The 14,644-nt window shown below is 40.4% G+C and overlaps 1 protein-coding gene across 1 annotated transcript in view; it reads left to right on the forward strand.

The window, feature by feature from the left end:
- Window positions 1–3,541: 3,541 nt before the first annotated feature.
- LOC144059654 (uncharacterized) overlaps window positions 3,542–14,644 on the forward strand; it is an 18,038-nt gene continuing 6,935 nt past the window's right edge. The window contains exons 1-9 of the mRNA XM_077578896.1: window positions 3,542–3,935; window positions 4,998–5,106; window positions 6,513–6,726; window positions 8,035–8,177; window positions 8,846–9,008; window positions 9,091–9,146; window positions 12,864–13,054; window positions 13,216–13,326; window positions 13,504–13,629. Coding sequence (XP_077435022.1) covers window positions 3,744–3,935; window positions 4,998–5,106; window positions 6,513–6,726; window positions 8,035–8,177; window positions 8,846–9,008; window positions 9,091–9,146; window positions 12,864–13,054; window positions 13,216–13,326; window positions 13,504–13,629 — 1,305 coding nt within the window. The 5' untranslated portion in view covers window positions 3,542–3,743. The remainder of the gene's footprint in view (window positions 3,936–4,997; window positions 5,107–6,512; window positions 6,727–8,034; window positions 8,178–8,845; window positions 9,009–9,090; window positions 9,147–12,863; window positions 13,055–13,215; window positions 13,327–13,503; window positions 13,630–14,644) is intronic.

Consider the following 14,644-nt stretch of genomic DNA (forward strand, 5'->3'; position numbering starts at 1 on the left):
CAAAATGATCTTTTATCTCCTGCCAAGATTCAATCAATGGAACAAGCTGCTTTCACCTTGTATTTTATTTTAATTCTATTACGTTACTATTTATACAATGAAAAACATTCGCATCCTAGATGAACTCTGGTGTTCCCCAAGGCTCTTTTGTTGGTCCCTTTAAGTTTATTTAGAATATTGAATTTATTTTATTGTGATTTTTTTCAAATTGAATTCAGTGCACTCCATTTACCATTGATGTATTCAGTAAAGGTTATCGGGAACAGCTTCTCATTTGCAAGGCCGACCTGGCAGCAAATCATCTGCATAACATCCATCCACTGTTTTATGGATGTTGACTATTAATAGAAAATGTCAGCTATTTTCACATTTTTATATATATTAACAGTTCCATGTGTTCAATAATAACTCTTCGGTACAGTGCTCAGTCTCTTTTGTCATTTCCTGCAGAAAAAAATGAAAGTTTGCCAAAGATGTCAATTCTTTATTTACAATAATATAAACCCTACTTCCATCCTGAATGAAATGTCATAAATATTTTGTTCCAAAAATGTCTTAATAAAGCTGGAATAGAAGCTCTACTGTATAAATGGGTAATGCGAGGTGTGTGTGTCGCACTAATAGAGGACACGGCCTCGTTTCAGGACTTCTCAGCGTTGCGCTTCTCGGGCGTAACATTTGACCCGTTTGAAATGAAGCTGGGATGTTGTTTGGATTGTTCCACGGGTGACTTTTTATCCCATCAGGTGATGCCAAATTAACCCCCTCGCCCCCTGTTAAATGAGATGCCCCCGTACACCCCGCCCTGAACTTCTTAAACGATTTGAGCGAGCAGGGATTACCGAAGGAGACGCTCTGGCCATTCACGATGTCTACTTGGACGGCTTGCGGAGGTCACACGTTGCCAGCAGACTTCAAACGTGATCCCAATGTGATGTCGAAATATGACGGCAAATTGACTTTTTTTAATGGCTTATCTACAAATTCAGTTCAGTGCTGCTTTGAATGCCTGAAGTACATCCGGGAAGACGTTCTATTTATTGACAGTTTGCAAATTAACAAAATTGTAGGCTCGGCTTAATGCTAATGTGTTTGGAGCCAGTCGCCACGTAATGTTTGTCGTCGGCACTATAACGTTAAGAGGTGTGGTTAATTTTGTGCCAAGCAATTTTTCAGGACGTGCACAAATGTATCTGTTTGTCTAATGCTGTGGGTTAGCTTGATGCATTAGCATGAGAGCTAAATTGGAGTAGGTTGAGGTTTTCTTACAAAAACTCAGATGTCAAAAGGAGGGCAAAAGTTTTCTCATCTCAATTTTTATTTGATATCCTACTAGTAGTAACTTGTACGTTGAATTGTCTTACTAGTGAGGACAAAAAGTGTACTTCAAATCCAGGGACCTTAACCTGGATGTCAAGGATATCGGAAAGGTGCTTTAGTGGCCTTATGAAATGGATTACAGCCGCGTTGGGGTGGTGAATGTTTTACTCACGGCGGGTTTTTAAAAGTCTCCCAATTGTTGCGTAACGTCAGCTGTTAAATAGAGTTGCGTCACGCTTTGGCACAGCTGGGTCATGACCGATGCATCGCTTTCCTCGGACCACTGTGCGACTTTGGCTTTGAAAGGAGTCTGAGTTTTCTGAGTTTAAAAAAAAAAGAGTTTGACTTATAAGCAGCATCACTTTTTTTTTTTTACAGCTGTCAAAAAATTGCCTTGGAAATGCAGCTGTCAGAATGTGTGACGTTTGGATTTTAAAGCATTTCAGGGTTTCAAAGTAAGATTTCAAAGGAGGGTTTGGCTTCCATGCAGAGTCACAATTTTTGGAAAGTAGTTGGAAAAATTCTGCGGTGACACTGACATTTGTTTCATCCACGCCATGAAATAAAAGGTTGCCATGGTGATGCAAAAAGAGTGCCTTAAAGAAAGGCCTAAACATGATCAGAAGCACTACTCTACATTGACAAGCAAAATTGTTAGAACTGCTAAACAATTCTATCATATGGTCTATGAAATTATATTCACAACAATCTAATCTGCTCATTTGGTAGCATTTCTCTTGGCTATAGATGTTTGTTTTTTGTCCAATCAGATTTCAGACTCTATTGTGTTGCCATGTCAATTTAATCTGATGGCCCATCTCATCCGATTATAACAATTATGAGATTATTTTAAACGATTTTTGGATGCCCTGTGGCAGCATGCTGCCTCCCACAGGTCAGTCTTGGTATTACAACAGTCATCGAGTTTTTAAGAATATTTGCACTAGTAGCTTCTCCTTTGTCTTCACTAGTAAAACAATTCAGCGTACTAATGGAATAACTTTTTTTTTTCCACTGGTAATTTTCTTTTTTAAATTCCACTACGAGTTTCCCCTTAGTTTTGTCTACATGTGCTGAAAACGTCTTACTAGCGAACAGAGCATCCTGTAGTACATTAAGGTGGATATGAAAGATATGGAATTAATTCTCAAACGTCTTTCTGTAGCTGGCGAACATCAGCCCAATCCAATTTGAGACCAATCCATCATAAATGCTCACAGAACTTCTTACAAGTAATTTAGTGATTTTTTCCTCCTGGCACCTTTAAGATATTTTTTAAAACGCATGCATGGCGCACAGCTCGATTTGTGCCAATTAGTACTGCAAACTTTACCTGAGGCAAAAATAAGAAGAAATTGGATCTCTTACAAAGTATTTTAGAATGAAAGTCCTAGTTGTACATTAGTCCTCTGCTAAATGACACACAATTGGCTGCCTTAACTACTTAAGAAGCTCTAAACGGACATTAGGATGACACATTTTAATGGGCCAAAAGGGGATGGAAAACATTCAAACATGATTATTAGATACAAATCTAAAGCCAGCGTGTTCATAAATTATACAATTCTAAAATGTTTTCATTACAAATGAGGCGGTTGCTTCTTCGGATCGACCTATTTTGACAAATGATGTAAAATTATACACATGATATTATTCAAGGACACGAATCGGGATGGTTAGAGTTTACACTTGCTAGCCACAAGATTAGCACTCTAAAAGAAATGTTGAATTGGCATTTTTATTCATGTATTTATTTTAATCTTGGTTGTGGTTTTGTAGTGGTGCACACTTGCGCTAAATTATACCGAGAAGTCAGATGGAAGCATTTAAATATATAAATGTATACATACTGTATATACAGAAGCCATTAATTTACTACTATTGTTGTTATTTTAAACTGTGATGTACAGTGTTGTTAATTGCGTATTTCGATGTATTATACTTATCGAATTTTGTTGATTTGATCAATTAATTGAATCTAAACTTTATACTCACCTTATTTTTAATAGAAAATCTATCTATCTATCTATCTATCTATCTATCTATCTATCTATCTATCTATCTATCTATCTATCTATCTATCTATCTATCTATCTATCTATCTATCTATCTAATAAAATGTTCCGTAGTTACACAAAGTGGTCTGTAGTGGGCGCCATCGCCTGGAAGTGCCACGCGGGCCGGGCTCAGCCAATCACAGCGCCGTGTTCAAGTGGCCCGCTCGCCAAACTTTTGCTGTTTCTCCTCCGCCCGTTTGCTCTTTTCCGACTGGGGCTCGCCAGGTGGTCTCTTCGCCGTGTGTTTTTCGCGATGCTGCCGGGCCCAGCGGCCCGCACTCCGCTCTATGTTGGGACCCGGGGCCGAAGGAGGGCGCGGTGAGGAGGAAAAGGGCGAGAAGGACGAGCGGGACGAGCAAGGAAAATATGTTTGGATGGCGCGTGTCCATCGCGGTGACGCTGGGCCTGTTTTGGTACTTGACCGACTCCGGTCGAGCTCTGGCTCAGTATTTTGTCTGCTTCTTCTTTTTCTGTCTTTCCGCGCCGCTTTTGCTGACTAACAGCGGCCGGGAGAGCAGCACGCAAACCGACGACGACGACGACGACGACCCTTTCCAGGTGAACCAACAAACACCGCGCGTTGTACTTTACGGTTAGACTTACCTGTAGGGCAAGTAACGGAGTATAAATACTTGAGTAAAGGAGATTTAGAGATGCAGTCACGTGATGTACTAAACCTACCTGTTATATTGTGGGTCAAAATGACCCACTTTCAAATTTAAGAGAACATATGTTAGTTTTTTTCGCTATAAGTTGTAACTAATGTTTGCGGGGGAAGCGTTTGGAAGAGTGAGCATAGCCAGCGCCAAACTGACTTATTTGAAGTTGAAGAGCTACAAATAAGTATCTTTTTGCTAAGAAACTTCTCATCAATTAAAATGGTTTACTTTGATTAAAATGGTTACTAATATCGATCGGAATGCTTTTGGAACGTAATAGCCGGGTCAAACGGACCCATTTCAAAATGAAAGAACTACAAATGGTGGTATCATGATGAAACTTGTTGAAATATTTGCATCGAAAGCGTTTATAATGTTTATTAGGATGTGCTTTGTATTAAACATAATCTGGGTCTCAACTACATCTGCAGATCACTTGTTCCTCATGTAACGAAGTGCTGAGTATACGTAAAATACAAATATAATAATAATGCATCGGATTTGCATAGCGCTTTTCCTAGACACACAAAGACACTTTACAATGGATACATTATTCATGCACTCACACATTCACACTGTATGTAATATAGTGTAAATAAGTTACAAGAGCTTCATTTCTTAATGGATCAATGTTTATATTTTTTTGAAACACATGCATTTTTTTTTTACCTTAACTGAATAAAATCATACAAAAAGTGCTGGACACTGGAAGGTAGCTTTGCCAACTTTGCAGACGGATTAAGAAACAAATGCTAAATTAGCTCATAATGGGGGAAAAAATGCACCATTTTTCACCCCGCAGATTAGATGATTTTTAGGTTTACACAATGCATTCACACATGGCTGAAAAAGCAATTTTTTTGTAATAATGTATTATATGATATGAAATATGTAATTTCAAGTATATAATGTGTCATTTCAAAATAGGTTTGGGCCGTCATGACTGTGTGTTTCCCAGCAGACTCTCGATGAGCACTTAAGTAGCGACTTAACTGCAGAAGGACAAGGTGACGACTCCGGGCTCCCGCTGGGCCGCGGCTACCCTCACGTCAAAAGATCTCTGCATCATGGTGGGCGTGCTGTTTTCACCTTTCACACTTTTCCCCAAACGTTGAGCCGAGGTCACTCCAAAAATCTGTTAGTGAAATAAGTGACAATCTTGTCCCAATTTGCTTACTCAGTGGTTGGCATCCATTGTTTGAACAAATAACAAAATATTTTAATCAAGGCGGTGGTTTCATGACGCGTTGGTTCCCTTCTAGTCGTGTTATGGCAGCAAATGCGGTGTTGTGTTGTGACTTGACACACTTTGAGGCGGTCATGTTGGGGCTTCCGCGCAAGCGAAAAGGGGCAAACTCCACCTTCCAGAAAGTTCAAACCTCTTCGCGAAGAAGCCTGAACGAACGGGAAGTAACATGCCTGCTTTGCATGCTTCACCGACTTTTGATGAATGTCTCTTTGCGACTCGGCCGCAGAGGATGTCGTAACTGTGAGGGGGAAATAATGGCGCTTGTAACCACGATTAGTGCACTCGTGAAAAACACAACACTTTAAAAAATTATGTTTGTTCTTTTGTTCGCACGTTGTCCATGTACAAGATGATTTACAGGGAAATGTTAAGAAACTTCAGCCATTTATTTTCTATTGAAAGACTGCAGGGTACAGTTTAAAAAAAATAATACATTTAGAAAATGTATCATATTCCTGATAAGGGATGTTCGATACAACTTTTTTCAGACTGATCCCAGTATTAGAATATGTTTTTTGATCCACTTCCAGTCTCTTTATCAGGGATGTGATTTTCCGCTAATTCGCGGAATTCCGCTTTTTTTTTTATCTCCCCCCCAAAAAAAAAAAATCAGATTTTTTTATATTTATTTATTTATTTTTTTTTTTTTTTAGTATTTCATTGTGTATGCACATGACTCCGACAGATAACATCTTCTGCTATAACAAAGACATTTGTGGTATGCTCTAATATGAGTTACTTTTCATTTGGTCATGATACAATTATTTGTTCATGAAATTTGAACTCTTCAACATTATTTATGTGTTAACTTAGTAATCACATTAGTTAGATATGATGATATTCTCAGTGATAGTTTTTAAAAGCAAAGGCAGTCCAATGTTTTTGAATGTGACTGATTTTGAGTTGACTAAAACTGCCATTTTATATGGGATAGTTCAATATACATTGAAAATTTATGCTGTTGTTTTGTCTATTTCTTTGTCATGTGAGTGCATTGAAAGTACTTAAAAACACGGAAAACGGACCTAGCTGGGTGCCAGCGGCCCCCAGACCCCCGGCTAAATTTTCAGATAATTTCACTTTGGTCAAATCACATCCCTGCTCTATAGAGAAATTAAGACAACCTGAGTTTTTTAAGTTCTTTCCGAAATGTCAGCATTTTCCTTTTTTCCTTTTGCGATGGTTGCGCCTCGCCCTCGAATTTCCGCGTGTGTTGCGTCTCCGCAGTGTTCCAGTGCGCCTACGCTCGGCTGGTGTTGCCGTGGTACGACGTTCCCGAGCCCAGCGAGCGCCAGCCGCTGCGCCGGGCGCTGGACGGCGAGTGCGACCAGATCATCGACAGCGTCATCCGGCACACGCGGGACTTGGACGTGTGCCAGGTGGCGGTGGGCGCCCTCCGCATTCTCACGCAGCACTTGCACGACGCCAAGCAGCCCGACAGGTGAACGCAGCCTCCCGTCGCAAGTTCAATATTGATGCCCGTGTGAGTTCACTGTATTGTAAGTTAATTAACTCATTTGCTCCCAAAACGTAAAAAATATGTTTTTGGGACACTGGTAATATTTAAAATAGAACATGTTTATACATTTTTTATGTGTTTTTTTTTTATGCTAATACAGAAGGCTTTGATGCAGCCTCTCAACTGAAGAGAACGGTTGAAGCAATGGTAGTTATTCCAAAAATGGCCAGCAGCTGGCAGCAGAGTATAAGAGATCAACCAGGGCCATGTTGCAAAAAAGCTCTTTCCCCCACAATTTTAAACAGATTTGTGAATAATGACGATGAAACTTAGCTATAATCTAATGTGAATTGCTGCAAAACTAAATCGGCTAGAAATATTCTTCTTTTTTTTTTCTGGTGAAAAAAAAAGACTAATCTTTCTTTTGGTAGGTTCCATGTTTTTATAGCAATAAAACACAATATTCTGTGGGTCTTGCAAAATCAGTCAAAATCCAGTAAAACAGCCGGGAGCGAAGAGGGTCGCTTCACTGATAAATGTCTGCCAGTGAATGAGTTGAGAAAAAACAGCTGATTGAAGATAATTTGTTTGTGCAACTGCATGCTTTGTGGTTGCTTTTTACAATGACGGTGACATGACCATAGTGAGCAAAACTGGCTAATGCTAATGCTAGTTCAACTACGTGGCAAGAGCAGAAAACATGGCTTGTATGACCAAAAAAAAAATGAAATGAAACATTTTCAATGAATTGGGGTGAATCTGCGAAGACTATTATCTACTCTATCTATGCCAGCGATGTATAGTGACAGGCAGAACAATGACGCGCTCTCATTAGTATGTATACCTTTTTTGTGACCTTTTTATTTGTTGCTGCGAAATTTCGTCAAACGTCCCAAAAAAAAAAGTGTCTTGTCTCACTAAAGGTCGGGTTAAAATTCAAGTGCAGCTTGCCGTGCTGGAGGCGGCGCTGTGCATTATTTGAGTCAAAAGAAGAAAAACTAACTCCTCCAATTATTGCTGCCTCAGCTGCTCTTTGCTCTCAATAACGTGCCTATAAATACCTCCGGATGTTTTACCGCCCATGAATAATTTACCGCGCTTTATTGGATTTTACCTGCAGTGATAGCTGTTTTTTTTTTTTCCTGCAAAAAGATGTTTAAAATGTGGCAACTTGACGATTTAGCACATGTGATTTTTCACCTCTGCGGTGATAAATAGCATCGCGGGCCACGTATTAATCCCGGGATGTTTCCCCCCACCCCCCCGTGCTCTTGTTTTTCTTGTCGTCAGAGAGATTTTGTTGAGCTGCCGCTCCGAGGAGATGGCGTTGCTCCGCGAGCTCTCTGACGCTCTGGTGCGAAACCTGCTGCCCGAGCACCTGTGGGGCCCGCAACTCGCCCGATGCGCCTTGAGTGAGATTGTTGCGTTAAAGGGTAAGCAAGCGTTCCAGATTCCAGGACAACAAACTTGGACAAGCGTCCTTCTTTTTTCCCCATTTCTGTTAACAGCAGCATCACACACTGTACCCGCTTACTTTATTTAATTTTTTTTTAAGAAGAAGAGTGTGTGCAGATTTATAATCCCCTTTAGGGCTTTGCCTTTTGAAACAACATTTTTGAATCTTTTGCAAGTTTGTGATATTGCACTGCATTTACACTAAATGCCTATTATGGCCATAATTAAAGAATTATCGGCCAAGTGCAGGCTGCTTCTATTTCTGTTGGCTCGCACCCAAACAAGTATCGATGAAACATTTTATTCATATGCCGTTCTAATTGAGTTGGCAAGATCACATGGCAATTTTCTCCGACGTGAATGCTGTTTATATCAGTTGTAATTAGCCGGCATACTTATCCGAGGACTTTGATGAATTTTAGTCACTTTAAAAAAGGATTAATGAAATCTCTGGTTATAATGGGGGTGAAAGCGAAATGCAATTAAAGCGTGGGGGGGAGGGGGGGGGGTTCCTTACGTAACGTTATACCGGTTGTTCAAATTCTTTGCTTATTTTCTGTTGTGTTGGCGCTCACTTGAAGAGTGCACGTGTGCCTGGTGAAGTGTTGATAAGTGAGTGTTTTTTTTTTTTCTTCTGCCTCCTCAGGTTTGGGCCTGTTGGTGACATGGCTGTCTGACCCTGACAACCTGAACCAGCTGGTGGTGAGCCAGCTTGACAGCATCTCCGCGAAGGGTTCAACGGAAGAGCTGAGCACCTCCGACCCGGAACGAGCCTCTCTCACCTCGCAGGAGGGCGACGGCGCTCAAGTGTGAGTTGCCGCCGTCGCCCCACGCGCCCGCCCTGCGACCCTGCAGCCGTCATCATTCCGTGCCTTGTCTCTGGTGTCGTAGGAACTTGGAGGGTGTGGAAGAATCCACCAGCACCAGGACCAAGAGCAAATGCAAAGGTTTGCTTCACGTTTGGAGCGCTATTTGACATGTCCAAATATGTTTATTCATCACGCCTAGCTGATGTTTACTGCAAAGCTGACACACTTAACGTGAATCAAAAAGAAGAAGCCAATATATATATATATATATATATATATTATATATATATATATATATATATATATATATATATATATATATATATATATATATATATATATATATATATATATATATATTATATATAAATAAAAAAATATATATATATATATATTATATATAAAAAAAATATATATATATATAAAAAAAAAAAAAATATATATATATATATATATATATATATATATATATATATATTAAAAAAAAAATATATATATATATATATATATTTTTTATATATATATATATATATATATATATTTTTATATATATATATTTTTTTTAGATATATATATATATATTTTTTTTTTTTATATATATATATAATATATATATAAAAATGATGATGACATGTCAAATCGGTAAAATTACCGAATGAACAATACTGAGCTCTCCAGAAAAAAAAAAAAAAAGAAGAAGCCAAGCTAGGCTCTTCCGTCGCTTCCCGTCGTTGACGATGCTCACATTTCAACGAGTGCATAATGACGCCAAGTGACCCGAACTTGTGTGGAAGCCCTCTGCAAATGGTGGGCGTCGTCAACGATGGGAAGCGACAGTACGAGACGAAAGTACCCGGCTCTGAAATGAAGTTAAACATTGTAAACTAAGCCGTCAAAATGTTCAACTAAACTTTATCATCTTTATATAAAAGTCTGCTAGCTTAATAAGAACATATGCAAGTAGCATAGACAAGATAACTGAAATTTGCATGTAGCAGAGTTTCCCACAGATTTGAAATCGACTTGGGTGGGTGGACTCCAGGGGTGGGTGGGCGTTCCCAGTTCTGCAATTTGCGTCTCCTCGAACCTCATGATCCACAAGTGAGTGACGGTGAACTAATGTTACATGCGGTATATCTGATCGCGACACTTTTAAAAATATATATATTTTTGATTCAATTTTCTTGAAATCTACTTGGGTGGTGGCCCGCCCAAGTATTAACATGGTGTGGGAAACACTGACATGGATGGACATCACCACAGATGTTGCTTGTTAATTCTTAAACCTTCACAACTGCTACTCCAATATTGCAACGCTGCTACTTTTATGCTCTGAGCTGTTTAGTAGGGAACCTTCTTTGCCTCTTTTTCTCTAAACAACTAAATTAAAAGACATTTGACATATTTACCTCCTTTCCCATTGCTCAGCCGGTTTGATTCTAACTATTCCAGTTCCAAAATGTTAAGCTCAGTCAGGACGTGTGCAGAACTATTTATCACATTTTCACACAAAAATTCCCAAATGAAGAGATTCTAAATATTTACCTCCTTGGATTTTTTGGGGGACCAAACTCTTGAATTCAATTATTTCCACTGCATTTTCAATTCTAACCAAATGACATTCTCTCATTTGATATTATTACTTGAATTGAAAATATGAGCAAGTGGTAATTTAAAAAAGAAAAAGAAAGTCTTAAGCGATGACTGAAGTCTTCTTGCTTGCGCCACATCCATCTATTTTGAGATCTAAACTGGCATAGATATCGACAGACCCGAAAAGGAAATATTTTTTTAGTATTGAATGAATAATTGAAGCGCTTCCTGTTGTGTTTGACGGCGACTTGCATGTCTCCATCTGGCGCAGACGATCTGCGCTTGAGACGACTCGTATTTGCTTTGTGTTCCGTTGCTCCTTTTTGTAACCAAAGCGCCGTTGTTTTGGGGCGTGAGCACAGAATAATCCATTTCTTTTCGCCGCCCGTGTTGTTTACTGCAAAGGCATCCTGCGGTCCAAATGCTGCCGTCGAGCCGCTGGAAGTGATTTAATGACGCCTCTGTTGCTTTTAATTGTATCCCGGCCGAGACTGGCAGTTTTCGACACGCTGAGTGACAACAGAATATTACACAAAGCGCTAAGGCAGATTGAAAAGGATTTTTGCAGCTATTGAAGTCGTATTTTTCATTACGGTTGATTAAATCTTGACATGCCAGCAGTTGTTATGCTAAGATATAGTGAGATGGCAACCTGATTGGACACGATTGGACACGATTGTCCAAGCCAATTGCTTATAATTTACAGCTCAACCTGGATTGTGTTGGGCAGGACGCTACAGGGAACAAATGTTTGGGACATGCTTCTGTACATTTTTGGTATGTGTTCTTAACAAAAGAGAACTACTTTCTCCCCTCTGAAAATGATTAGAGTTTAAATTTTTTTATTTATTTATTTTTTTTTAAAGATTTTGATTTATTGGTGCCCGTAGTGAAATTCATCATTGCTGACCGTTTACGACGATAACCGCATAAGACAATCCAATTATTATTATTATTATTATTTTATGCCGGCAAAAAATGCCAGTAGATGGAGTACTGAAAAATAGAACTGATTTCAAGTTTACCGTTATTTAAATAACATCTTTTTTGAATGCAACACTGCCTCTTATTCTGATGTGTGTGCACGAAATGGTGTTAGTGTTTGTTAACCCTAAATGGTAATTGACCGCTTCAGGGTGTGGCCCCGCCCACTGCCTGAAGCTAGCTGGGATAGGCTCCAGCACCCCTGCGAGCCTTGTGAGGAATAAGCAGTTGAGAAAGTGGATGGATGGATGGCAATTGCTAGCGCGCTAATGCTAATGCTAATCGCGATTGCAAACCGTTTAGCATAGACTATTTTTGTTGGTGTTGCTCATGCACAAAAGATAACAAATAAGTAGCAGTTATGTGCACTATATCAGGATGCGGACGGACGGAGAAGAAGCTTGGTCATATTGCTTCGTTAACTTAAAAGTACGGGACTTGTTTCAAGCAAGGCAGTCGAATATTTGTCAACAGTCTTCACTACTTGGTCATTGCAGTCAACCGTGAAACGTTACCGTGTGGTTTGGAATCGTTGATCGAAACATCGACAAGCGCAGGAAGTCAACTTCAAGTCATTTCATTTGACCTCAAATTCAACTTCAACACATTTGAATTGAATTTGTGCCATTAGCTACAAATCCGTGGACCTTCATGGTTGAATGAGAATGATGGGCAAGTCGGGACAAGGTTGAATTTTATTCCCATTCCAGCCTTGAGTGAAAGCGTATTTCATTTGCAAACGGGAAGATGGCGGCGACATCGGGAAGAGCAGATGGCATCATTATTATTATTATTATTTCCAGTCTGAACGCAAGACTGGTTTAATCAGTACCCGTGTGTTGTCGTCTTTATTTGTGACACGTTTGTACTAGCGGGCCTTTCGCGCTTTAATCAGTTTCTCCCTTGTTTGTCCAAGCAGCTAATGTCAACTCATTTATTTGCCGTCGTCACGCCAGCGCGTTGCAAACTGCATCGACGAGTGAAGTTAAGCAAATAATGATACGCTAGTAATGAGCCGAGTCCATATTTATGCAACACCAGCCCAAGTTTATACATAATGTGGACAAACAAGCGTCCTAATGACATGGATTTGTATGCACATCATGAACAAGTTGGATTATTTATCAGGCGTGTTATTGCAAAAGTTATTATGCATCGGAAGGAACACATTTATTGCTGTTGCTTGCGTCCATCAAAGGTCAAAGTTGAATTTGTTACTGCTTCTGTTTTGATGCCTCACGTTCGCATCGTCCGTCCGCATGGTTTCTAATCTGTCAGGCAACAAGTTGAAGGCGGGCTGGTCCAAATTTGTGGACAAGATGAAGAGCAAGAAAGCCAAGAAGAAGAAGATGAAAAAGCTGGAGCGGGAGCTGGTCATGAGGATCATGGCGGCGCGGGGGGACGCGTCCAACGAGGACGAAGCCAGCAGCCGGGAGGGCTCCGTGCACAGCCTGCACGACTCCGACCGGGTGAGGCGTCCCCGTCCGTCCACGTTGGCGTTTCTGCATGCTGGACTTGAAAGGACGTTTTTGTTTGTCTTGGATGTGAAACACGGATGTGGGACACTCCAGTGGAGCGGCTCGGGAGTCATTTAGCGACTCGTTGTTGATTTGTGTCCAAACTCCATTAGGAGGACAGCGATCTGGAGAACTACCTGACAAGCGTCCAAGAGGACATGATGGAATTCAAGCTGTCTTATGAAATGTGGCGCGTCGGCCGCTGGGCTGTCAGCATCCCTCATGTGAGTTCTAAATATCACTGGCAGTCTGGAATGTCCTGCGGGGCCTGTTATTTGTCAGCAGAGGCTCTTGGAAAGCTTGTCCTTGGAAGCCCGCTTTGAGTAGGTGGGGGTTTTATTTTTTATTTCTGGGTCACCCCCCCCCCCCCCCCCTTCCCTCTCTCTCTTTGTCTGTTTCAGGCTGAGTGGGAAAACGAGGAGCTAATCTTCACGGTTCACCTGGAGGAGAGGGACAGTCCTGAAAACCTCCAGTGGGACATCAAGAAGAATTACACAGATGTCATCTATTTCCGGAACAGGTGGCAGGTAAACGAGGATGCGCGACGTCACACTTTTCCAGCCAATCGGATCTCTTTCTTCAAGCCTGTCATTTCAATCAGACCTCATTGAGCGTTCACAACATTTTCCCACCCGCAATTTGAAGGGACACTTGACACATGAAGACATTTTCAGCAGTAAATTGCCTCTTGCTGTCAACTGAAAACGACATCACAGGTGCTCAGAGCTCAGGTAACGACCGAGCACGGCTCACCTTTTTTCTGGGTTTGATCGTGTGACATTAGCAAACGGAGCCATAGTTGCTCGTTACCGGTTTCCCTGAGCACGCGTGATGTCATCTTCAGTTGACCGCAATTGGCAAAATGTCTTTTTAAAGGTATTAATTGTACGTGAACAATAAAGGCGAAATATTAACTTTTTACTTTTTGCTGCTGAAAATGGCTAAATGAATCAAGCATCCCTTGAAAACAGTTGGCAGATGTCTTCAAAAGGTCTGACATTCTTTTAACGACCTGGCCTGATCTTAAAACAATGTAGTAGCACATTTCCTTGCCGCCAACTACTCCTTTTCAAGGTTCTCTAGTGGCACCTTAGGCCCACCGCAAACGGGGCGACACAACTTAAGTGGTCCATAATAATAAAAAAAAAATCCTTTCTTGTGATTCTTTACACAGAGTGAATTACTCTATTTGAATTGAACCACAAAAACATGGCGTGATTGTCAGTTGCCAAAATGTAACGGCCAAATTCGGCATACAGAATTTCACAAATTTCTCCAGTCGTGCATTCTTTATTCAGCATTTTTGTTCTCAGGCCAAATCCATGTCTAACATAAAAATATTTATTTGGTGTCGTCTGATGGCGTCTTGCCAAGCATTTATGTTAACTGAGGGGGAGGAGCTTCATTTCGACAGGCCGTAAGATTAGGCGTCAAATAGAAACTGATGCTTTGCGCCATCTTGTGGCATGTATAGGCAATTACAAACCTTTTTCGGAGGTACTGCAATTACTCGAAAATGAATTTCTTTTCACACATTTAATC

Source organism: Vanacampus margaritifer, chromosome 10, assembly GCF_051991255.1.
Source record: "Vanacampus margaritifer isolate UIUO_Vmar chromosome 10, RoL_Vmar_1.0, whole genome shotgun sequence".
Lineage (NCBI taxonomy): Eukaryota > Metazoa > Chordata > Actinopteri > Syngnathiformes > Syngnathidae > Vanacampus > Vanacampus margaritifer.